At 48.3% G+C, this 26,384-nt stretch overlaps 1 protein-coding gene across 1 annotated transcript; it reads left to right on the top strand.

Moving 5' to 3' along the window:
- The first annotated feature begins 2,027 nt into the window (after positions 1–2,027).
- GBX2 (gastrulation brain homeobox 2) lies at positions 2,028–5,734 on the top strand. Its single transcript, XM_001509369.5, has 2 exons — positions 2,028–2,718; positions 5,144–5,734. Exons 1-2 carry the CDS (start codon positions 2,208–2,210, stop codon positions 5,665–5,667), a joined length of 1,035 nt encoding a protein of 344 aa, XP_001509419.1. The 5' UTR covers positions 2,028–2,207; the 3' UTR covers positions 5,668–5,734.
- The last annotated feature ends 20,650 nt before the right edge of the window (positions 5,735–26,384 follow it).

Here is a 26,384-nt window from a genome sequence, read left to right as displayed (position 1 = left end):
CGTTTGTGAGCCTCTTTTATTTTAGAAGAGATGGCCCTGCGCTTTGTAACTAACTTCTCGGGTCTTTGTTCACACGAAACAGTTGAAATAAGTTTAAAGTCGGTCCCCGGGAGATGTCTGAATGGCCGTGTGTGGACTCGCATCTCTCCCCCGCTTCGCAATCTAATGGGATTGTTCTAGTCTATACAGTGACTTTAAAAAATAATAATAATAAATCGAGTGGGGAAGAAATACTCCGGATGCCTTCAGACCAAAAACACAGGGCGAACTCGCTCAACTTTATTCTTTCAGGCAGCCAACCCTATCTGCTGAACCTAAAAATCGTTCTTGGTGTCTTCACCAAGTCGCTTCGCCGTAGCCAGAGCTTCGTCTACATTAGGAGGGTGCAGAATTAGCGCCTGTTTGCAAAAACGGAGTTTTCCTCTAAGCCTCTCCCTGGCGCGCTCCAGCACCAGGGCAAAGTAGCGCCTTATATATAATCCGGAGGCACTGCACCTCGCGGCTCGGTGCCAAGGAGGAAGAAAAGGCAAAGACTCACTTGATTATTCAGATCGATGGCGGAGGCCCTTCTCTGGGCCAGAGTGGGCCCGGGGCGGGGTTAGGGTTAGCAGTGTCAGAAGGGGAAATGAAAATCAGTCCCCTAAGTGTGTGACTCGGGATAGCCAGAAAAGGAACCCACGGGCCAGCGGCGCCTTTGCCCATGCCCAAGCACCCCGCTTCGTCTCATAGGATTGTGATGGCCTTAAGGACCAGGTCACTGGGGAGGGGGGCACCTAGAGAAAAATACCTCCGCATCCGATTCCGGGCACGTGAATCCTCCAATGTGTCACAGCGGGGACGGGCTAATTAAGAAATCATCCCGATACCGCCTCGGCCGATGTGCGGAGCCCGCAGGAAGTCTTTGAGGGAGGGGGGTGGGAGGGGGAGAAGAAAGCTCGCCCCGGGATTGCATGCGAAGGGAGCCGCTTTTTGATGTGCTTTTCCTCCTGAATGGAATGAAGTGCATCTCTATGTGTGTATGTCCCTGTCCCCTTGCAGCCCCACCTCCCGCCTAAAGCTCGCGGGGGAACAGCCGGTCCTTGCAAGTGCTAATGGTGTGGGGGGTAGGGGATCGCAAGTTCTCAGCGGTCCGGGCTGCGGGAGCTGTTTGGCCGCCCCCCCCCGGTCAGGTCCCCCCCATTCATTCATTCATTCAATAGCATTTATTGAGCGCTTACTATGTGCAGAGCACTGGACTAAGCGCTCGGAATGTCCAAATCGGTAACAGAGAGAGACAGTCCCTGCCCTTTGACGGGCTTACGGTCTAATCGGGGGAGACGGACAGACGAGAACAATAGTAATAGCTAAAAAGAATCATGTCGGGATTCCTCCCTCGCGATTTCGGGGCTCCCCGGTCGGTGGAAACGGGCGGCGGGGCGCAGGGCCGGAGTGGGCGGGGCCCGGCAGCGGCCGCCCTCCCTTCCTCCGGCCAATGGTGAGAGGCTCAGACGCCCACGTGAGGCGGGCAAGGCTCCGGAGCTGGCAAAATGTGAATGAGAACGAAGAGCGCGATTTAAAGGGGCTGGCGGCACCCGGGAGAGCGAGCCTCCGCCGGACGCAGCTAGCCACGGGCCAGCCTCGGCTAGCCACCGCCGCCCAGCGCGGGAGCCCCGTCCGGGACCTTACAGCGGCGGGGGGCGGGGTGGGGGGAGCTCCGGGACCCCGGCGGCCGAGCCTCTGCAAGGCGAAGAAGAGGAGAAAAGGGGGAGTCCGTCCGGCCGGATCCCCGCTGACCCTTGGAGCCCCTTCCTCTCCCCTTCCCCCTCCCTCCCCCCCAACCCCGGCCCCCTCCCACCGCAGACGAGGGACCGGCCGGGATCGGGAGACCTTGGGCGGCCCGGGGGGGTCTCTCTTCGATGCCACTTCGCAGCCCCCCCAGATACCCGTGGCTTTAATCCCTCTGGGCTCCTGGACCCCTCCCTCCCCCGCCCCCCCTCCATCAATGGACAAGTCACAGGATTGAAGGGTGATTTTCGGTCTACACCCCCACCCCTCCTGCCCCCGGACTTCATTCTCTTTCTCTCTCTCTGTCTCTCCTTTTGCCCTGCTCCTCCCCGGTAGGAAAGGCTTTCGCCGCCTTGGGCCAGAATTTAATTCTGTTTCTGTAGGTTTCTTTCTCTTTTTTTTTTTTTACCCACCCCCTTGCATTTACACTACCAAGAGCTTATATGAGTGCAGCCTTTCAGTCGTCCCTAATGATGATGCAGCGCCCCTTGGGAAGCAGCACCGCCTTCAGCATAGACTCTCTGATAGGCAGCCCTCCCCAGCCCAGCCCGGGCCACTTCGTCTACACCGGCTACCCCATGTTCATGCCTTACCGGCCGGTGGTCTTACCCCCTCCTCCCCCGCCCCCGCCCACGCTCCCTCAAGCCTCCCTGCAACCGGCCCTGCCCCCGTCCCACCCCCACCACCAGATCCCCAGCCTGCCCACCGGCTTCTGCTCCAGCCTGGCTCAAGGCATGGCCCTGACCTCCACCCTCATGGCCACCCTGCCCAGCAGCTTCTCGGCTTCCCCCCAGCACCAGGACACGGCTCGGAAGTTTGCGCCTCAAGCCCTGCAGGGAAACTTCGACAAGGCCGAGGGCATCCAGCCGGAGACGGAGGATGGGAAGTCCTTCCTGGGCAAGGAGAGCTCCCTGTTGTCCTTCTCGGCCTCCGAGGCGGTGCAAGCCTCCCTCGGTGAGTCCGGCCTGGGGGGAGTGCGAAATGAGGGGCCGGGACGGAGGGGAGGGGATGGGGGTGCTGCGGAAGCAAGGGGAGAGCAGGGCAGGGGGGCAAGGGGAGAGCAGGGCAAGGGGGCAAGGGGAGAGCAGGGCAGGGGCGCAAGGGGAGAGCAGGGCAGGGGGGGCAAGGGGAGAGCAGGACAGGGGGGCAAGGGGAGGAGGAAGTGATGCGGACGCCTTGGCTCCAGAGAGATGGCCCCAGTGAGCTTTCTCTGATGCCAACTGCCCCGCGGATGCCGCTGCCTCGGGGTGGAGAGAGTCGCTGGAACTGAGGTCAAAGAGGCTCCAGTCTCCCCAACTCTGCCAGTCCTCCCCAGCTCGTACTGTGGTGTCTGTCCTCCTCAGCTCTGCCAGTCCTCCCCAGCTCTTCTTGGGGTGTCTGTCCTCAGCTCTGCCAGTCCTTCCCAGCTCTTCCTGTGGTGTCTGTCCTCCTCAGCTCTGCCAGTCCTTCCCAGCTCTTCCTGTGGTGTCTGTCCTCCTCAGCTCTGCCAGTCCTTCCCAGCTTTTCCTGTGGTGTCTGTCCTCCTCAGTTCTGCCAGTCCTCCTCGGCTCTCCCACTCCTCCCTGGCTCTGTTACCCTTCCCCAGCTCTGCCACTCTTCTCCGGGCCTCCAACGGCTCTGCCACTCCTCCCCCAGCTCTGCCAGTCCTCCTCAGCTCCGCCAGTGCCCCTTGGATGTCCCACTCCTCCCTGGTTCTGTCACCCCTCCCCGGCTCTGCCACTCCTCTCCGGGCCTCCAACGGCTCTGCCACTCCTCCCCCAGCTCTGCCAGTCCTCCTCAGCTCCGCCAGTCCCCCTTGGCTTTCCCACTCTTCCCTGGCTCTGTCACCCCTCCCTGGTTCTGCCACTCTTCTCCGGGCCTCCCCCAGCTCTGCCACTCCTCCCCCAGCTCTGCCAGTCCTCCTCAGCTCCGCCAGTCCCCCTTGGCTTTCCCACTCTTCCCTGGCTCTGTCACCCCTCCCTGGTTCTGCCACTCTTCTCCGGGCCTCCCCCAGCTCTGCCACTCCTCCCCCAGCTCTGCCAGGCCTCCTCAGTTCTGCCAGTCCCCCTTGGCTCCCCGACTCCTCCCTGGCTCTGTCACCCCTCCCTGGTTCTGCCACTCCTCTCCGGGCCTCCCCCAGCTCTGCCACTCCTCCCCCAGCTCTGCCAGTCCTCCTCAGCTCTGCCAGTCCTTCTTGGCTCTGCCAGTCCTCCTTGGCTCTCCCACTCCCTCCTGGCTCTGCCAGTCCTCTCCTGGCCTCCCCCAGCTCTGCCCGTCCTCCCCCTCCCCCAGCAGCCCTGTCCATCCACCCTCCCGGCCCCGTCTGGCGCTGCCCCCGCGGTGGACCCGGCGGGCAGACGAGGCCGGGCCGGAAAGGGCAGCCGGGCTCCCAGCGGGGCATTTAAACCGGTACAGCGCGCCGGGGGAGGTCATTGCGCGCCCGGCGGCGGACAGCTGAATTGGGCCATATATCTGTCAGCGCCGGCTGGGGCTGGGGGCCGGGGGCTGCAGGCCGAGGGAAATTGGGTTTCCCATTTCGTTCCGGAGGGGCCGAGGGTAGATTAACTCGAAGGGGAGAGAGAGAGAAAGTGCCCGCGGCCAGGCTCCCAGCTTGGCCCAACACCCTTTAAACCTGCTCCCAGGGGCAATTACCACCTCGAAGAGCTGGAGGCTGGGCAGGCCTTGGTCGAGGGAGGGAGAGTTTCCTACGTTCTCCCAAGAAAACGGAAATGTCCCCCCTTGGACCGATGGACCAAATACCATTAGTGGGCAGGAAAAGCTCATCCACTCGCGCTTCCCTCGCAGCTCCCCAGGACCCACCGACCTCTTGTGGTCTTCTCCCCCGCCCCCTGACCCTCTCACCCCGATCCCTTTCTTCCGGAAAAGTGTAACATCAGGCTGCCCTCGGCGAGGCCGGTGCGGAGAGGAGATGGTCAGCCTGGGGGGGAGATGGTCAGCCTGGAGGGAGATGGTCAGCCTGGGGGGAGATGGTCAGCCTGGAGGGGGCAGGGAGCCCTTTCTCCATCCCATTCTCTCCGCCTCCCGCCCCGTGCAATCCTCCGTCCCTCCTCTCGCCGGAGGCTCCGGGAACCGGGATGGGGAGATGGGAAAAGGGGCCGGAGCGTTTGGGAGGAGGAGAGAACCTCACCAAGGAAGCTGGATCTTCCAGGGTCAGCTGGATCTTCCAGGGTCCCTTCCCCGCCCCCTCCCCGTCCTTGTGCTACCTATCTCCTTGTTGGCGCTCCCGGGGCAGGTCGATCCCAGAGTGTTCGTCCGATCTATCGATCGATCACCTAAAGGAAAATTCAACGTGGGAAAGTCGTGGGGGGAGGGAAAGGGAAACGGTCCCTCATGTGCGGGGCCATAATCCAATAACGCCCCTGCGGTTTGGCTTTTCCAGTCGGGGCTGTCAGGGTCCCCGGGAAAGACGATGCCAAAGGGGAAGACGACTCGAAGGGCAAAGAGGAAAGTTTCTCCATGGACAGCGACCTCGACTACAGCTCGGACGACAACCTCCCGGGCCCGGCCGGACACAAGGAGGAAGACCCGGGCGCCGCGCTGGAGGAGAGCGCCCAGAGTGCGCCCAGCGCCGGGAGCACCACGTCCACCGGCAAGAACCGGCGGCGGAGGACGGCCTTCACCAGCGAGCAGCTGCTCGAGCTGGAGAAGGAGTTTCACTGCAAAAAGTACCTGTCCTTGACGGAGCGGTCCCAGATCGCCCACGCCCTCAAACTCAGCGAGGTGCAGGTCAAAATCTGGTTCCAGAACCGCAGGGCCAAGTGGAAACGCGTGAAAGCCGGCAACGCCAACTCCAAGACGGGGGAGCCCTCCAGAAACCCCAAGATCGTCGTGCCCATCCCAGTCCACGTCAGCAGATTTGCCATCAGAAGTCAACACCAGCAGCTGGAGCAAGCCAGACCCTGAGCGGCCTCCGGGCCCTCAAGACCCCAACGCCTCCACCGACGCCAAGATTAAGTCGAGAGGAAAGGAAAAGAGAAGGTCTAACGGCCTTTCTCCGAATCAAGTTTGAAAAATTAGAGAAACTGAAATCTGAACTTTGACATTTCAAGTAAACCGAGAATACAGTCCTTTAAAAAAAAACCCAACAAACTACTTTTGAAGGGGGGGGGGGGAAATCAAACCTGAAGAGAGACACTAAAATATTTATTATACTATCTTACTTTGTATATATATATCTATATATACTGGATCTCAGCTGCAGTATTTTGACTGTTGGGGGACCAAACACCCAGTGACATGAACGTCTGACATTCCAGAAGGAAAAAAAAAACCAACAACAAACCACGCACACACACGAACACAGAGAAAACCTGAAATGCATAATAATCACCTTCCGTTTTTTGTTTCTTACTCTTTCCAAAGGTAAAATGAAACAAAAGAGTGAACGTTTGACTTTTTTTGTGGTTTTGTTTTGTTTGTCTTCTTTTGCCTTTTTTGGGTTGGCTGAGAGGCAAGACCTTTTTGAGCCCTCCTTGGTAACTGGGTTCGTGCTTGGCTTTCTCTCCGTTGGGTGGCTTCTTCTGAACAAGCCGTGTCTAAAGCTCCGTCTCTATCTATGGTGTTTTAATTTATTTCAATGTAGCTTATCGCCTTTATAAGTTATGAAGTTGAAAACGAACTCAGTCTTGTGAATAATAAAAAAGAAAAGAAAAGAAAAAGGACACCAGACCTGCTAAATCTGTACAGAATCTGAATCTTCTTGTGGGATGGCGGGTTTGTAGCTGCGGGTTCCTCCTTGGAAGGGTTGGAAAAACAGATTCTAGGTAGGTGACCTGTGGCTCTTTGAGGCAGGTTGTTGGTGGAAGTGGGGCAATGCGAAGTGTTTCAAAGTTTCGATCTGGAGGGCAAGAGTTTCTCTCCGTCAGAAGGGTGATTTTCGGAAATAGATTTTAACCACAGAACCTTCCAGCCACCACCCGGTCCTTGATGAGGGGGGAGGGAAGGAGGACATGTTGGAGGATGGGGCTTAGGGGGGGAGTTGAAGACAGAAGAGTAAAACGTTCAGAGAAGCAATGGTTATCCGAGAAAATTGGGGGTCTTAATGGTGCTACATCCAATTGAGAAATTTCAAGGCGAAACACCCTCATAAAACACATCCTACCACACGCGTCCCGCGCTCCCCCAACCCTCAACCCGAGTAGGCCTTTCAAAGCAGCCAGGGCTGAAAAGTCCATAAATTATCGGCTCGGATTTAACTTCCGACAGAAGCATAAATGAAACAGCCTGAGTCTGTCTGTACTAAGGGCTGCAAATAGTTTCTAACCGAAGGCTATTCGGCCCCTGGGCCCCCCGGATGGAGCGTTATAAAGGAGATTCCAGCCAAACTACTCTACCTCCTCTCCCCTACCTCCTGGAGTGCTCTTCTCCCCCCCCCCCCCCCCGAATTCGTTTCCTGTGGCCTCCTTTTTACCTTTAGGAAAAAATCAGGGTTATGGATTCAGAAAATTTCTACCAAAAAACCCTGACTGTTTACTTGACTGTTTGTTTTTTGTGTTTTTTGTTGTTGTTTTGTTTTTAAGGGGAGCCCTTCGGGTTGTTTTCTAAACTTCCAATTCGTGCATCTCTTCCCACCTCCCCCTTTCCCCCTTATTCTCTTTTGGAGAAGTCGGGGCTTGCTAGATGAGAGTTTGCAGCAAAAGATCAAGGGCTGAGTTTCTCCCGCAATTGGTTAGAGACATTCGGTCTCGTGAAACGGGAGGGCCGGCTTTTATCCCCAGATCTTGATCTACATCTCAGCATCTGCCTTGCTCCACGCCCATCTGAACGACTTCTTGGGATGATGTGGCTTCTTCCCCATTCTCGCCCCCTCCCCCCGCCCTGCCACGCCGGCCAGCTTGTTAGCTGAGAATCAGTCCCGGACAAGCAACATTATTCAGTTAGTGCAAGGTGCGGTGATCTCACCCTGAGAACATTAAGCCATAGTCCGGCCCCGAGCGCCGGGGATGGGGAACAAGAGAGAGACGACGATTTTAAAATGTGTGCTTGCGCCTAAACAGAACTAGGAGATGAGATCTATCTATCTATCTATACCTATAGATATATATCTACTATATATAGTTCTATGTATTATAGATATAGGTATAGATTTGATATATTCATATATATCTACATGTACATCAAATTAGCCATTTTTAAGGGGAAAATCTAAATAATAATTGAAATCTGATTTTTTAAAGAGAAAATTATGCATAAAGAATTAGGAATCGAAACAATTAAGAAGAGGTGTAAGTAGGAGTTTCGAAGGCAGCTAAAGTATCCAAGTTTAAGCTCTAGAACTGAGAATGAAGTGTTGCAGGTCAATACCAATATTAACATAATTTATATCAGTAACACTTCATCTTTTTATTTAATATCGGGGCTGAATTGCATGAGAATCAGGTGGAAAAGAGGTTTTGTAGTGAGACTAGTTACCAGGTTTTCACTTCTACACTATTCTAAAAGCTAAATGTTACAAGTAAGTAGCCTGACCAAAATGGATCTTTTTTAGACCAAGGGCTTTATCATTTAGACTGACTGATAAGCGACCTAGACATATTAAAAAGGATTTATAAAATGCAACAGGACATTTTCACATGCACCGTTAATCTAATCAGGGTGATGAGGAGAAAGCTTTTTTTTTTTGGTTTTCATTCTTTTTTGTTTTTGCAGAACTATCATGCCTTTGGCATTATTATCAACTTGCAGTGCCCATATGTCTACATAAATGTTTAGTTTATGAGGATATAGATTCAATTTCGTTCCCTCTTTATAAGTGTTTTCAAAATTGTGTTGCTACTGAGATTGGATAAACGTTCTAATCACTGTCTCGATCCGCACAAAGATATTGAGAGAATAAACTGCTTATGATTTTGGCTTATTACGTAGGTTCGTGCATTTATTTAGCAGTTTAGGCTAAATCGTGGTGGATTTTAATTTATAAATTCACTGAGTTAGTACACTTATCTGTGCATGATACTTAGTGTCAATCTAGGTAGGTGGATAGATATAAATAGTTCAAGAAGAAACATGTTCATTTGTGGGGAAATGATAGGCAGGGAAATTTAGCACATGGATTATATATTCATTTTAGCTTTAGACAGATTTTTGCCACCCAAACATAGCTACGTTTATGTAATACTCACTCTTCGATTTTGTAACGTGCCTAGAGCTCTTCGGAGGGAAAGGGCCATAAACATGCAAAATGCGTAATAGTAACGCATACTAAATACTGAACCAAGAGCTGGCTTCGCTTGACTTCAGAGGACCCCTCCTTCCCCTTTTCCCCTCCCCCCTTCCCCCAAACACACACACACACACTCTCACACACACACACTCTCTCTCTCTGTCTCTCACACACACACACTTCATTGTAACAAGTGTAAAAACACAAACGAAGATACGCATCTCGGACTGACCCGTGTTTCAGAAAGTTTAAGAATGAGAATATATTTAGAGTGTTTTGAGCGTTTTCATGACAGAAACTTGGTTTTCGTATTTTTGTTTTTTAGTAGGTGACCATTAATAGATGACGCTTTCTATCCTTTTTTTTTCTTTCTCTGAAGCTTCCAAGGAACCCGACAGACAGATACATCCGTAAGTCTCGAGGAAAAGGCCAAATCAGTTAGAGCTTTGCTCTGAGCAGATTTCTTAGAGGTGGCCTTGAGTTGGAGGACTCTCTATCTTGACCTCCCCAGGATCACAAACCCAGCTCTCTCTTTTAGCTCCAGGAAAGTCCATTGACGATCCCCCACCCCGACCCTCCCCCTTTAGAAAAAATTAAGCAAAGAATAACTTCTGCTCGACCTATACTTTTCCCAACAGGAGCAAAGTGAGGATAGTATAGCATGGAAAGGGGATGAATGGGAAGAATATGAGATACACAATAGAACAGAATAGCTAGCAGAATGGTATTTATTAGAGAGAGAAGGGGTGAGAGGAAGAGTGGAAGAGAAAGGCAGACAGAGAAAGAAAGACTTGAAGTGCCCTGAAGTGGAGGCCACAGAGACAGGGAGAGGAGAAAGATAGAAGATAAACAAGTGAGGGAGTTTGATGGCTGTCATCATCACCATCATCATGGCTTTCATTTGGCTGCCTAATGAGTCAGATCACAGGCAGAGAGAAAAATTGTCAATCGCCCAGGCTCTAATGAATTTTTTTGCAAATTGTAATCAAGCCAGGCCGTCTCAGCTGGCTGATTAATGAGACCCACGAGGCCTGGCCAGCACCTCAGCTTTTTATTCCATCCCGTCCTCCCTGCACTAAATTAACAGCAACTTGTCTGAGCTTCAAATTAACTCCCAATGATTAATTCTGATGGGGGACTGAAGAATAGCTCGTTCTAATAGGCACTGGCCTGTGATGCTGTTGGAAATTAATACACTTCCCCTTTGGCTGCCGGCTTTAATCCAAGGTTGGGTTTTGACATCACTATATTTGTTGTTACAATAAATTCCACTTACATCTGCAGATCAAATAATTACAATGACTCGGTAACAACACAAATCTGGACCCAAGCTTCCAACTTGGGCTGTGAATCCGCAGACCTGGGCTCTTACCATCTTCTAAGTATCTGTCTGGCCCGCAACAAGAAGACAGAAAGGGACAAGGAAAGCTATCAAAGCTATTATCTGGACTACTGCCCTTTCTAACAAGGGCTTCGGGATGGACGCCGTTTTTCTCCCAGGTACAAGTGTGCTGGGAGAAACACAAGGGATGGGAGAGGCAGTGCAAACTCCAGCTAGTAAATGGGGAATCCAATTTTATTTGCAAACATTAACCCTTCAGGGCCCCAAACGCCTAAGGATCGTGAATACATCCACTACGACCTCGGTCTCCTTTCTGTCCATGATTTTCCTTTTCCCCGCTTGCGTACTTTTAAAAAGGTAGCTACTTCCATAAGGGAAAATAATATTCGACTTGAGGGTCGAGGGAGAGGCGAGCAGTATTTCCTGGTGGGAAATGGAGTTGAATGGATCCACCCTACTGCAAAGGTTGTGATTTGTTTCGAAATAGCTTGGATCTGAACCGTACAAATATCCTCTTTCCCCGTTCTCGCTTTCTGCTTCCACCGCTTTCTGCCGCTGGTGGTGCTGAACATCGTGTTCCTTAGATACTACGTGTTCTGTGTGTACCGGGAGAGACACATAACCAATTTCTAGCCCCTCCAAACTCATTTTTCAATGATCGCTTCTCCTCCAGAATGGTGGGGGGGGGGGGAGTAGGGGTGGAGAGGGTGGGTGGTGTGTATGTATGTGTCTGTAGGGGGTGGGGGTCACCTATAGGTTTCCCACTGGCATGTGTTACCCCGTTGTTTTTATTGCGGGGACGATCATTATGATGTTTGTATTATTGTAAACTCATCACGCTATTCCTGCATTGCACGTAATTTACCAGCACACATATGTCTCTGGGGTAAACACATCTGTTCCAAGGAGCCCGACTGCTTTCCTTGTCAGAGGGTCAGACCTCTCTCCCACCTTGTTTCTGTTTGTATTGACTTAATTGGTTTAATTATTTCAGCTGTGATTGGCAATCCTCGGCGTCGTGTCTCCTTAACCGCCACCACACACACTCACCCTCCCGTCCCAGGGGTCTCTGCCGGGATCTCCTGTGGGGAAGGGGGGGGAGGGGGGCGGCCGAGCAGCCAGAGAGATACAAGGGGCTCTTTGTGCTCCAGGATGGAGGAGATGAAAGGCGGCTCCGTTCGTTTTCCACCACGATGGGACCCTCCCCTCTCCTCCTTCTCTTTCTCTTCCTCCAAGAGGGTTTTTTTTTTAACTCCGGAGGGATTGTTCTCGTAGGCCCAAGGAGAAGGACGAGCCCGGCACTATGGAGAGGAGAAGCCAGGGCCGGGTGCACACCTCTCTCAGATGGAGTTCGGATAATAATAATAATGTTGGTATTTGTTAAGCGCTTACTATGTGCCAAGCACTGTTCTAAGCGCTGGGGTAGATACAAGTTAATCAGGCTGTCCCATGTAGGGCTCACATTCTTCACCCCCACTTTACAGTTGAGGTAACTGAGGCACAGAGAAGTTGTGACTTGCCCAAGGTCACGGGGCTCGGGCCAGTCAGGGTGGACCAGAAGGACCACACTGTCCATCGCCTACAACCGGGATGAGAGCAGGGACTTTGCTTTCCAGTTCCGTACCCGGGCAGCTCGGTCTTCCAGTCTCTCCGCTGGACAGGGCATCTTGCCTTACCAGCACCCTGGAGAGAAGGGAAAGTTCCCTGTAGCCTCCCTCCCCTCAGCCCCTAACTCCGAAACCCGATCCAGCAGGAATAATAATTACAGCCATCTCGACTATTACAACGCGGTCATTTGTTGAAAACGCTTTCACCACATTCCTGTGAAGTGGGGAGGGAGAGGCAGGAGTTATTATGCCCTTTCACAAATGAAGAAACCGAAGCAACAGAGGGGTTAAGTGACTGGATTGAAGTGGCACAGCAAGCCAAAGCCAGAATTCGGGTCTCCTGGCTCTCGGACCCATGCTCTTCCCATTAGATTAAAGAAACTGGGGGGCAGGCGGGATGTTGGAATGGATGGATTGGGTTCAGTACAAGCAGCATTTTGCTAATCCTTTGGCAACAAGAACCCCCAAATAGGATCTTTTTGCACACTGGACAGAAACCTACTTAATCTGAAGCGATGTAGCACACAGCGCTCTTCCTTCCCGTCTTCCCCTTGCCCCTCCCCCCGCCACCTTATATTTTCTATATGACAAGACATGTAGGAAGCAGAAACAAGAAGTATTAATCTTCATATTAAGCCCTTATGGTGTAAACAAGAGAAATTGAGCGGGGTAACTGAACATGAATGCAAATCACACTGTCACAGTAATAAAGCACCTGAAACCCTGACACACAAAAGCAACACCATATGTATGAAGACAACCTGTATGAATTATAAATTACATCATAAAAATTGATGGCCTTATTTTAACCGTTCAGAAATAAGGAATCCACCTCGATATTCACCTTCACTGGCTTGGTTAAAGGTCAACCTGTATTTAAGGTTTGCCACAGATTTTGCCAAAAAAAAGTCTTCTCAAACTTTCAATTTGGGGTTCTGCCTGCTTCATGAAAAAAGACCTGCCGCCTCTGTCCAGCACGAGATAGTCGAATGGGGCGTTCATCACACGATGATGATGAAGGATCTAGACCTCTATCGCAACGAGACCTGACTTTGGCCTATCGACTGTTGAAGCCTCATAGGACCAGTCGTGATTTCAGGCCCCCTAGTGGTTATAGCCGGAGGTGGAGTTCCTGCACGAATTAATTCAGATTTCTCCCGCTTCGGGATGCACTTAATAGGTTTCAACTCCCACGGATGCAAGGGAAGGGCCATCTCTGACGGGACGACGGCCAGCGACAATCTCCTGGCCCTGCTGTCCACCAACAAAGGTCTGCCATCCACTTGGTAGGGGGCGGAGGGAAGAGAGGGAAGCCTCTGTGGCGATGGCCGCCCTTCCCTACCCATGGCCAGGTAGTCTAAAGACCGACAAGCTGAGCAACCGAACCGGACTGTAGGGTTAAAACGGGGTGGACAGTGAGCAAAGCACTGTTGCCTACTGGAAAGAGCACTAGCCTGACCATCGCAGGACCTGGGTTCTGATCTCGACTATGTGACCTTGGGCGAATCATTTCATTTCTCTGGGCCTCAGTTTCCTTTTCTGTAAAATGGAGGTTAAGTGCCTGTCTCCCCCCGCCCCTTTCCTTAATTAATTATATTTACTGAGAACTTGCTGTATGCAGAGCACTATCCTTAGGTCGTGAGTCCCTTATGGGACAGCGACTGTGCTCAGCCCCATTAATTGAATTTATACCCATGCTTAATACAGAGCTTGACACATACCAAGCGGTTCAAGCAATTCCTCAATTATTATTACCCCTAATCCTGGCCCGAGCAAGTCGGTATGTTCAAGACCTGAAAGCAAGCATGTAAGTCCCCACTTGGCCATCACAGACAACCTGCCCCCACTTGGGCCAAAGGAGAATGTCAACGAGAAGCAGTATGGCCTAGTGGAGAGAACATGGGCCTGGGAGATGGAAGGACCTGGGTTCTAATCCTGGCTCTGTCCCTTGCCTGCTGTGTGACCTTGGGCAAGTCACTTCACTTCTCTAGTCCTCAGTGGTCTCATCTGTATAATGGAGATTAATTATATAAGCCCCATGTGGGACAGGGACTGTGTCCAATCTGATTAGTTTGTATCTACCCCAGCGCTAGTACAGTGCCTGCAATATAATAAGTCCTTAACAAATGTCATTAAGGGAAAAAAAAGAATTGGTGTATGATTTGCCTTTCTCGTTCCACAGAAAGGGCCTGCAAGGAGAGAGTGGCCAGGGGAATCTCCTGCCTCTACTTTAGTCTCCCTGGTCCCCCGAACCGAGTCTCCCTTCCATGCCCGACCCACTGGGGTGGGTGATGGAGGGCGGGGGGGGGGGGGGCGGCAGTGAGGAATAGGAGAAGCAGTGTGGTTTAGTTCAAAGAGCACAGGTCTGGGAGTCAGAGGCCCCGGATTCTAATTCCAACTCCACCACTTGTCTGCTGTGTGACCTTGAGCAAGTCGCTTAATTTATCTGTACCTCAGTTACCTCATCTGTAAAATGGAGATTAAATCCTACTCCCTCCTACTTAGACTGCGAGGCCCACATGGGTCAGCGATCATGTCCAACCTGAATACCTTCTATCTACCCCAGAGCTTAGTAAAGTGCTTGGCAAATGGTAAGCACTTATCAAAGACCATAATTATTATAAGGGATGAACGGGGGAGGGCCCACTCGGGGTTTCCAAGGGGATGGTACCCCAGTTCCCTCTGGACTCTGGGCTGCCGAGGTTCCTGCTGCACTTTTTTTTTTTTAAAAAAAAAGACGCCTTAGCTGTTTAGCTGTGATTGGATGGCTCATGGTGTCTTGAGTGGGAACCTCGGCCAGGCCAAGGATAAAGTGCGCCCACACGCAGCGCACAGGGTCTGTACGCCCCCGAAAAGGCCGCCTGGCCGGAGCGCAGGGTCGAGGAAGAGGAGAGTGGGGAGGAGGAGAAAGTGTAGAGGGGGAGAGACGAGGGGGCCTTCTAAATCTCCAAACATTGCCTACTCGGGACTTTCATCTGACCACTGAGGGAGCCTCTCTCTGATGTTAAACGGCTCTCTTCGAGTTAAAATGTATTTGCTTTGCAAATCCGGAGCACGACGATACCGGGCTCAGGAAGGAGGAGGAGGGGGCGGGGGCAAATTCCTCCTCTTCCCCGCCCCAATGCTGCGCTTTGAAAAAGTGCAATTCGGCCCTGGAAGCTGGGAAGCCTCACGCAAAGGCAAACGGGGCATCAGAAAAAGCCTCCAGGTCCGCGGTTGCTCTTTTTCCCCGCTGTGCCTCGGCCATAGAGAACTCTAATCTATTTATTTCAAGCCACTTTATCTCCTCTCCCGCCTTTGTCATGCCCCCAGCCCCGGCTTTGTGGTATGGCCGCTCAGCTCTTTAAAAGCCCCTTCCCCTCTAGTTTGGGGTCTCCTTGGCTGCCTGAATGACAATGGATAAAACAGGATTACACTGACCTGATCCTATTAAACTCTTCCAATCGATCTGCTGTTGACCTCCCTCCAGCTCGTTCTGCAAATTTACTTAACACCCTCCCCCTCGGCCTATCCTCCTCCTCCTCTTTTGCCTTCTCCTTCTCCTCATCCTTCTTCTCTTCTTCTTCCTTCTCCTCCTCCTCTCCCTCCTACTCCTTTTCATCCCCTTCCTCTTCCTCCTCACTCTCCTCCTTTTCTTCCTCCTCCTCCTTTCTCTGTCCCCCTCCCTTCCCTTTCTTCTCCACTTTCTCTGGACTGCCTCCATTGGGCCAGTGTGAGGGACTCAAAGTGTCCACAGAATCACCAATCCAAGAAGACCTTCTTAGTTCAGAAGGGCAACATCAAACTTTCTGATGGATGCAGAGTGATTACGCCTCAGGAAACTATCTCTCTCTTTCTCTTTTGCTCTCTATTGCCTTCAGTAATGGGTGCGTTCCAAAGTCAATTTCAGAGACAGCAGATGGACAAATCCATCCAGAGCAGCTTGAAGGAATCAGATAGTCTTAGTCTTTTAAAGTCAGCAACAGTCTTCACTTCAGAAATCATGTCAACTTAATGATCTCTCTCAAGTGTTGAGGCCAGTACCCTGCAAAGAGTAGGTCCTCAATAATACTACTGACCACTGAATGGATTAAAACATTTACTCTTTGACTCAGACCAGAGTACAACAATAATTGCAAAGCACATTGCAGTATTCCCCCTTTCAATATACCTTTTAAAATCCACCTGAATTTCCACCAATGAGATTGGCTCAGTTGAATATAAGGTAATGGATTATGATAATGGATTTATCTCTTTTTGATATGACCAGGCATTCTTGCATCATATGATGGAATTTAGTTATCTCCTCAGTCATTCCCAGTACTTTCTAAGCATTTCAGTGCTCTGCACACAGTAAGCGTTCAATAAATACGATTGAATGAAGCCTCCACAGTCATCAATCAATCCATCAATCAATGGAATTTCTTGAGTCCTTACAGTGTGCAGAGCTCTGTCCTTGGCACTTGGGAGAGAACAGTACAGCAGAATTGATAGAAACGTTCCCTGTTCACAAGGCGCCCATTGTCTAGGGGGGAAGATGGACATTAAAATTTATTACAGATATGAATGATCAATCAGTGGTATTTATTGAACCCTTAATGTAATAAGGGCTTGGGAAAGTACAATATAACAAAGTTAGAAGTGATCCCTGTTCACAAGAGGCTTACAGTCAAGGAGATATATACATTAGTGATATAGGGCTGAGGGTGGGGTGAATTCAGGAGTAGAGGTTTGAGTGCCTAGGTGACACAGAAGAGAGAGGAAGTAGGAGACATAAGGGTTTAGTTCATTCATTCATCCATTCAATCCTATTTATTGAGCGCTTACTGTGTGCAGAGCATTGTATTAAGCACTTGGGAGAGTACAGTATAACAATAGACAGACACATTCTCTGTACAGTCTAGAGGGGGAGACAGATATTTATATAAATAAATAAATTAAAAGTATGTACATAAGTATGGTGGGGCTGGGAGGGGGTGATGAATAAAGGGAGCAAGTCATGGTGATGTAGAAGGGAATGGAAGAAGAGGAAAGGGGGCCTTAATCAAAGAAGGCCTCTTGGAGAAGACGTGCCTTCAATAAGGTTTTGAAGGTGGCGAGAGTAATTGTCTGTTGGATTTGAGGAGGGAGGATGTTCCAGGCCAAAGGTAGGACATAAGCTAAGGGGTGATAGTGATTGAAAGAATGAATGATTGAATTAGGCGAGATCGAGGTGCAGTGAAAAAGTTGGCATTAGAAGAATGAGGTGTGAGGTCTGGGCTGTAGAAGGAGAATAGAAAGGTGAGGTAGGAGGGGAGAAGGTGATTGAGTGCTTTAAAGCCAACCTTGAGGAGTTTTTGTTTGATGCGGAGGTGGATGGACAACCACTGGAGTTTCTTGAGGAGGGGGGGAAACGTCCTGAACATTTTTGTAGAAAAATGATCTGGGCAGCAGAGTTTAGTTGGGGAAGTTCTCTTGGAGGAGATGTGAAATTTTTCATTTGCTCTACCAAATGATCATTTATGCTCAGGGAGATATGGCATTGTTACAACATGGGTCCATACTAATTACTAAACGTTTTTTCTGTTTGTTCATTTCTTGCAGTGTGTGCTCATCCATGTCTGGATTACAGACAAGTTTCAAGCCATTTGGCTGGGCTTGCAGTGTACTCTCTGGGTCATGTGAAATTGCAACCTCATTTAGAGATGCTGCCAGGCACTGCAGCCTTTAAGTTGGGTTCCAGTTAGCAGTACCCAATCAGTAATCAATCAATCAATCAATCAAACATATTTATAGAGTGCTTACTGTGTGCAGAGCACTGTACTAAGCACTTGGTAGCACAGTGAAACAAAATAACAGATACATGCCCTGCCTACAGTATTACAGTATGGGTGGCAACACATCTGGAAGCCTCAGAATATTATTCAAGTTTGCAAAGAACTGGCTGCTTGGGGCTTAGGTGGGGTAACTTTCCCAAATCTCACCTCCAGGACTGAGTTTTGGAGCCATTGTTTCTAGAAGTTCTGCACCAGACTCGATGATTTGGGATTTCTGCTCACTTAATCTGCCACTAAAACCAGCTCTTCCTTACATTCTGCAGAGGAAGAAAAATGTGGCCTTATTCTGTCAATCATATTTATTGAGCGCTTACCGTGTGCAGAGCACTGTACTAAGCACTTGGGAGAGTACAATAGAGCAATATAACAGACACACTCCCAGCCCACAATGAGCTAGCAGCCTAGAGTGGGAGAAAAACATAAATATAAATAAATGAATTACAGATATGTACAGAGGTGCTGTGGGGCTGGGAGGGGAATGAATAAAGGGAGCAAGTCAGGGTGACTCAGAAGTGAGTGGGAGAAAAAGAATGGAGACCTTAGTCAGAGAAGTCTTAGCTGTCTTCAAGCAGTCCAGCCCTTTTCTCTCAACACTTTCTCTATTTGGCTAATTGAGTTCATAAAGCTTCTCTGAAGAGGCTTCACCCCGTAGGGTGTAAGCTTCTTGTGTACAGGAAATGTGTCTTGGGCTACTGAGGTTCCCTCTGCAGATACTACTACCACTACTATCACTACTACTGAGAGCTCACCTCCTCCAAGAGGCCTTCCCAGACTGAGCTCCCCCCTTTCCCTTTGCTCCCCCTCCACCCTCTGCTCCTCCCCCTTCCCCCTTTACCTCCTCTCAGTTGAGCGCCCTTTCCCTCTGCTCCGCCTCCCCTCCCCTCCCCACTCCACCCTCTGGTCCTCCCCCTCCCCCCTTCCCTTCCCCTCAGTACTGTGCTCATTTGTATATATTATTTATTACCCTATTTATTTTGTTAATGAGGTGTACATCCCCTTGATTCTATTTATCGTGATAATGTTGCCTTGTTTTTGTTTCGTTCTGTCTGGCTCTGCCATCTGTCTCCCCCGATTAGACTGTGAGCCCGTCATTGGGCAGCGATTGTCTCTATCTGTGGCAGACTTGTACATTCCAAGCGCTTAGTACAGTGCTCTGCATATAGTAAGTGCTCAATAAATACTATTGAATGAATGAATGAATGAATGAATGAATACTACTACTGTGGAGACTGTCCCAGTGGCCCCTGAAGACCCTGATCTAGAACATCAAAATTTGGGGGCAGCAATTTTTCCAAAGAAGCCAGTGAAGTAGTCAAGTCGGCTGGCTGCCTAGGTGATTCCAGAGCCGAGGAAATCTCATAGGCTAGAGAAGCAGAATAGCTCAGTGGCAAGAGCCTGGGCTTGGGAGTCAGAGGACCTGAGTTCTAATCCTGGCTCTACCACTCATCTACCGTGTGACCTTGGGCAAACCACTTAACTTCTCTGTGCCTCAGTTACTTCATCTGTAAAATGGAGATAAAGACTGTGAGCCCCACCTGGGACAACTTGATTATCTTGTATCTACCCCAGTGCTTAGAACATTGCTTGGCACATAGTAAGCGCTTTACAAATACCATAATAATAATAATTATTATTAGACTAGGAGCTGAAAGGAATTTCTTGTGTCTTCACTACCCCTTCACCCCTCCTTTCTCCTAATGGTGCCTTCCAGAGGGTGTACCTCCAGGAGGGTGAGAGGCACCATATAGTCAGATAAAGGGGTCCTAGGGAGATAGATGGCTTTCCAGCCAAAGTTTCCGGGCAGAACAGTAAGGTCTGAAAGGAGCATTAAAGGGGCTGGAGTTGTTTACCCAGGAGAAGCAAAGTTTTTTCTTTATTTGATGTTAAGGCTAAACAGAAATTTTCCCTTGCTACATCTCTCTGGAAACAAGATGGAGCCTCAGTATGAAGGATGGGAGTCAGGCTTTGGGGGGTTGTGTATTGCCTGACCCAGAAGTGTGGGGGAGATTCTGGGCCAAGTATGAAGGCTCCTTTTGAGAAGGACTATCCCCTGGAGAGACAATTGCTTGGCCTGGACCTTCCAGGAGGCAGGGTGGATGAAATGACCTTTGGAGCAACTTGAAGGTTGAGCACTGGCCCTTTGCTCAGAAATAGTGATCTCCTGACTCCAGTTCTTCATTCATTCATTCAATAGTATTTATTGAGCACTTACTATGTGCAGAGCACTGTACTAAGCGCTTGGGATGAACAAGTCGGCAACAGATAGAGACAGATAGAGACAGTCCCTGCCGTTTGACGGGCTTACAGTTTAATCGGGGGAGTTCTCAATCGACCCCTCTCTTGCCCCTTCTCCCCATCGACCCTGCATACTGAGGAGTGGAAAGGAGAGGTAACAGAAGGGAAGGGACCCCTTCCTTTCACTTCCAAGGGCTGCAGAAATTTATGGGGGAAGGTCCATGCCAAGCCATAACATGGGGATACTGTCCTGTCCTCTTTACTGCTGGCAAGACCTGCTATCATAGGGAACTTACGGGAGATCCAGTTGGAAACTGTCCTTGCCCCATCCTTGACTGAAAGGTTGCAAAAGTTTCCTCTCTTGATACACAAATGCTCCCTCTCCATCAAACTCAAGACCATAACTTAGACATTATCCTTGACTTTTTCCTCTCTTCCAACCCCCATAGTCAGTGTGTTGATCCTTTGTCCACATCTCCAGAATTCACTTCCCATCTAAACTGCCACCATGCTTGTCCAGGTACTTATGTTCCTATTTAATTACAGCATCAGCCTCCTCAAAGGTCATCCTGCCTCTAGTCTTCTCTCCCTTCTCCAATCTTTACTTTACTCTATCGTTCAGATCATTTCTGGACCATTCTAGTCTCTCCCGCCCTACATCCTGCATTTTGAAGGACTTTTCTTCCCCAGCAGTGATGCCCTGCGATTCTATCCTAGTTTTGTTGAACTCAACAAAAATATTGAATTTACCCTAATATTCTTTCCCTGTGACCCTGTCTTCCATTCCCTCTCCCCTTAGATTGTGACCCCTCTGGACCTTTTTTCTGTACTTAATACTGTACCCTCAATATTGTAAGTGCTTAACAAATGTCACAGCACACAAGCAAGAAACAATACAAAGTAACTATATATATTTTTTACATTGTAATTTGTTCCCTACAAACTATACTGGCGTATACAGTAACAATAGGACAGGATTCCCTGTATGACTGCAGGGGCCTGGAAACGATCTTGCCTCTGGAGTGTGCAGTTGTGTATGTGAGGCAAAAAGCTAAACAAAAAAAAATAAGGATTGATGGGTGAAAGAGGTTGAGTGAATCTCAGTATAAAAAACTAGCTAAAGAAAAAAGGGATAAAGATACTATAATTTAAAAACTAAGAGGCGACAATAGGCTTAGGACATATATTTGACAAAATGCTAAATTCACTCCAGTTTAGAGTGGAATGGGAGGGTGGAAAGCTGAATGAGGTTTAGGTAACATCCCCCTCAATCCCCAGTGCTGAAAATGCAGACGGTATTTCTTGAATATCAGGAAGAGTGTGGAGACAAATAAATATTAAAAAGAAAAATGTTGCACTGTTGAGTAGCTGTAGCTCTTTAACTTCAACTATAGGCCACACACACACACACACACACACACACACACACATACACACAGCCTTCAGATTTTCACTGGGAGCTACCTGCATACTCAGGGCTGGCTTCAGGAAGTAAGCAAGAGAGGTACCACCTTAGGGTGAGCCATCACTGAAGGTGGATGTCAGGGACAGAGAAATGCTCATTCATTCATTCATTCATTCATTCATTCGTATTTATTGAGTGCTTAGTGTATGCAGAGCACTGTACTAAGTGCTTGGAGAGTACAATTGCTCAGCTTTTCTTCACCTTCTGGAAGCAACTCCTGTGTTAGTAAGGACCTAGGAAGGCAACCTGATGACTCCTAGCTGGCAGGGATTGTGTCTACCAACTATGTTGCATTGTCCTTACCCAAGCACTTAGTACAGTGCTCTGCCCACAGTGAGCAACTCAGTAAATACCATTGGTTGCTTGATCTAGAACAGGGGGAACTCCTCTTTAAGGATGCCCCAGGAAAATCAAACAATCAATCATATTTACTGAGCATTGACTATGTGCAGAACACTGTACTGAGCACTCAGCACTGCACTAAATGCTTGCACAGTACTTGCACTGAAAACCACCCTAGTGGACTCAGTAACATCATATGGATGTGGAAGGGGCATTGGATTTGCTGCTTCTCATTGAGCTGTTTAGGCTAACCTAATTCATCTCGAATGTGACTGAACTAGATAACACCACCTGGTTATTCATCAGGGAATCAGCAGTGCTCCTGGGAGCCACAGACTGAACACAGAACCCCAAACCCAGAAGACTTGGGTGCTAGCCTTAGCTCTGCCTCTGACCTGCTTTATGGCCCTGCGTAAGTCTACTCTGCAACTCATTTTACTCAACTGTGCCTCTCTCTACCTCACAGGAACGTGGTACAGATGAAAGGAGATAACTGATATGGAACCTGGGTGAAGTAGTTTAATAGCCATCTGCATGCAGCACAGTGCTCACAGGGACTTGGTAGGTCTAGAACAGAAGTGGGTGCAGGGGCCCTCCAGAGACACCCTAGGTTTAGGAGGGCTCATATGGGGTTCCACAAAATGGTGCATATGACATGATAGGGAATGGGAGGGAGTAGTGAATTCCTTGGGGAAGCCAAATGTTTGAAGCTGACCTTGGTGTGGAATGAGCTTGATCATACCTCTTGGTCCAGTGCTTGTGTTGAAGGACCCCAAGCAAATGAGCATTTCACAGCCCTGGGTCAAGAGAGGGAAAGGTGAAGGTAGAACTTCCTGCCTCTCCTTAAACCACCCCCTACCAAAACTGGGTGTGGGACTCACTGTCTTACATCGTCCTGGTCTGGAAGTGGGGATGATGTCCTTTAGAGTGGAATTAGTAAGGTGAAAAACACCTTTGTATTTTAGGGTTTTGAAATGTTTCGCTCACATTTACTACCAGTGTCCCCTCCATCCCACAAGGCCCAGGATATTACATCTGGCTCATTTTACAGGTGGGGAAACAGAAGCAAGAGCTTGTCCACGGCCACAGTGGAAGGCAGGGGGCAGGATAGGATTAGAATTTAAGCCTCTTGCCCCCTCGCCCCCCATCCCTATTAAACTCACATTTACCTTGGAAGTTTAACATTTCAGCTGGCCTATGACAAAATTTCTCCTTCAACCACAGCTTCCTTTGTGTTAGCAAAAATAAGAATGACAGCAGAGGAATCTGGGTAAGGAGATTTTAGTCCCTTCAGTAGTGATCAAGAGGGGTTTCATCTCCAACCAGTCTCCCGCACTTTCCGGAGAAGCTGTGGGATCAATAAATTGATTGATTGATATTGCTTAAGTGCTTTGCACAGAGCACTCTACTAAGCAATTGGGAGAGTACAGTGTAGTTGATAGACAGGATCCCCATTCTATTTTTGAGAGTATCATAAGACCATCTATTTATTTTTATAGTCCCTTATCAGGTTTAAGTAACTGAAGCTACAAGAGGCCCCATTTCCCCCTAAGATCCTTTCCTTGGTTTCTATCTACTTTCCAGCTGTGACAGTTTGCCTCCCCTCTAGACTGTGAGTACGTTATGGGCAGGGAATGTGTCTGTTTACTGTTAGATTGTACTCTCCCAAACATTTAGTACAGTGCTCTGCACATAGTAAATGCTCAATCAATATGATTGAATATGATCTAATGAATGTATTATTTGGATTTCCATAAGCAGAGAGCAGGATAGATTCTTGTGACTACTTTTCTGGGATGGTATCCTTAACCTCTGGATGACAGAATCTTATATTCTTCCCCTTCTTCATTTGAGTTCATACCTGGGAACCATTTAAGTATTCACTTCTCTTTCCCCTTCCATAATACTTATGGTACCTATCTTTATTCTCAATTGCTTCCCCTTCCTGCAATTTATTTTAATGACTGTCTCCTTTGCTAGACTGTAAACTCTTGGAGGGCAGGAATCCTATCTGCTTTACTGTATTCTCCTAAGCACTTACTTCAGTGCTCGGCACACAGTATGTATTCAATAAATATGATTGATTGATTGAAAGATGTAAAAGAGAACATTTAGTCCTTTCTCTCCTGCTGACCAAGAAAGATGGTCATTTACCCTGTTCTTAAAGATTTCAGTTGCCTATTTGAGTTTAATTACCTATATTGTCAGGGAGTTGTTTCTTATGCCTACACAATCTCTTGCCGCATTTTAATACTCTACCTTCTGATTCTGCTCTTGTGGAAACCAAGAATGGAGGGGCTTTCCTCTTGCCAAATTAGCCTTTCAAATATATAATGGAGGTGATCAAAACACCCACCCCTCAACCTCAACCTCCTTCACTCTAAACAGTTTTAACTCCTAATATGATTGCATTGTAGCAGTTTTGCTGCATATGTGTTCTCTTATTCTATGATTTCCCAATCATTACGTGGTTTCTTCTCCATATGACGTAAGTGATGCAAAGATGCTTTGGGAATAATTGTAATATATATATATATATATAAAGATAGCACTATTCAACAAGCTACCTTCAGAGGTAAGAGGTAAGGTTATTTATAGATCAGAGTGAATCTTTTGCATATTTTAAGAAAAAATAGGTATTCAAAATATTGTCTTTTCTCCTAAAAATATTTGGTACCTGATAAGATCCAGCTGGAAAAATCATTAGTAATCTTACTTTAATGCAGCTCAGTACTCATTTACAAATGATGAGTAAATTCTTAATGCCACCATTCATGCCATTAATATTATCAAGGTAATAATTTAAAAAATATATGTAATCATTAACTTTTTTAGCCCTATATTATTGATCATTTTTAACAGGCATTTCAATATTTCCATGACGACTACTAGTATTTTTTTCCAATAATTTTCATATTTCAACATTTCCAAAGCTATGATAAGTTGCTGTGAAAGAATGATAATAGCCCATCTTTAAAGGGGAAATTGTTAATTTGGGATTTATAAAGGACTTTCCTTAATGAATAATAGTTGAGACCGATCTGTCTTCCTGCCTCATTTTGCAAAGTAACATTTGTAAAGTAAGGCGATTCCAATTACTCCCTCTAATTACTCTCTCCATTCAGAAGACAGTTTCATAGCTAACCGGGATAGAAATGGGTATACTTTCTCTCCAAAATCCAAATTTTTGCTTTTTAGCATTTGGTAGAAAAATAGAAAACAGAAATAGAACCCCCTCCCCGGCACCTCCTCTCTCCCCCCAAATTTCAGGCTAAAATGGAAAGGTGAGTTGAGAGTTCTAGCTATAAACTTTAACAAAGCATTCATCACCTGGGATTAATGATATATTATATCAATTAATGTTAGGCAGCAAGTATTATAATCCTCAATTTTATAGGTAAGGGATACCATAAGGCTGAGAAAACAGAAATATCTTATACCAAGGCCTGAAGACCATCAAATTTGGCTACTGTTGGTGCAGTGTGGATACTTCCCACAGGACACCTTACCCAGGCCTCTTCTGAGGACCGGGTCCCCTCAATTTATCTAATTTATCTCTTTTCTTTGAGCAGGGCTTGGAGGAGAGGACAGGAAAAGGGAAAAGTGCAGCTCGATTGTAATAATAATAATAATAATGTTGGTATTTGTTAAGCGCTTACTATGTGCAGAGCACTGTTCTAAGCACTGGGGTAGACACAGGGGAATCAGGTTGTCCCACATGGGGCTCACAGTCTTAGACCCCATTTTACAGATGAGGTAACTGATTGTAAGCTCTTCAGTGGCAGAGATCATGTCTACCAACTTTCATTCATTCATTAGTTCGATAGTATTTATTGAGCGCTTACTATGTGCAGAACACTGTACTAAATGCTTGGAATATACAATTCGGCAACCGATAGAGACAATCCCTGCCCAATAACAGGGTCACAGTCTAAACGGGGGACACAGACAGCAAAGCGAAAGAGAACAGAACAATACCATGAGAAGCAGCGTGGCTCAGTGGAAAGAGCACGGGCTTTGGAGTCAGACGTCATGAGTTCGAATCCCAGCTCTGCCACTTGTCAGCTGTGTGACTGTAGGCAAGTCACTTAACTTCTCTGTGCCTCAGTTACCTCATCTGCAAAATGGGAATTAAGACTGTGAGCCCCACGTGGGACAACCTGATTCCCCTGTGTCTACCCCAGCGCTTAGAACAGTGCTCTGCACATAGTAAGCGCTTAACAAATACATTATTACAAAACAACATCATCATCATCACTGGTGGACGGTCATGGGTTTGAGGCACTGAACTGAGGTAAGGGGCCAGGGATGGTTGAAGTGTCCGCTGCTTGCAAATTGAGCAGTGCAACTCTATTGTACTGTACTTTCCGAAATGCTTAGTACAGTGCATGGCAGTCATTAAGTACTCGATAAATTCCATGGATTGATTGCTTAGCAAATTATTTCAATTGGAGCAATTTGGCAGTGGGCACTGAGTAACCTAAGTGGGAGTTGGGTCGTATCAGGCCTCTCTGTACTGTAAACAAGTGGGATTAGAACTGCTTAATACCATTAAAAATCTTTGCAAAGAGGTACATTGCCATTACTGCATCACTTGTGGCTGCAGTAATAAATGACAAAAGTGTCTTGGAGAACTGCAGAGCCTCTTGCAAGTAAAATATGAGCCAGAGTT

Source organism: Ornithorhynchus anatinus, chromosome 7 (assembly GCF_004115215.2).
Source record: "Ornithorhynchus anatinus isolate Pmale09 chromosome 7, mOrnAna1.pri.v4, whole genome shotgun sequence".
NCBI classification, from domain to species: domain Eukaryota; kingdom Metazoa; phylum Chordata; class Mammalia; order Monotremata; family Ornithorhynchidae; genus Ornithorhynchus; species Ornithorhynchus anatinus.
Note: the sequence above shows the minus strand (reverse complement) of the source record. Positions and strands in the feature narration are given on the sequence as shown.

Coding starts and splice junctions, on each gene's coding strand:
- GBX2 (XM_001509369.5), top strand. CDS start 2,208: ATGAGTGCAGCCTTTCAGTCGTCCCTAATGATGATGCAGCGCCCCTTG. Junction 2,719..5,143: donor GGCGGTGCAAGCCTCCCTCG/GTGAGTCCGGCC, acceptor TGGCTTTTCCAG/TCGGGGCTGTCAGGGTCCCC.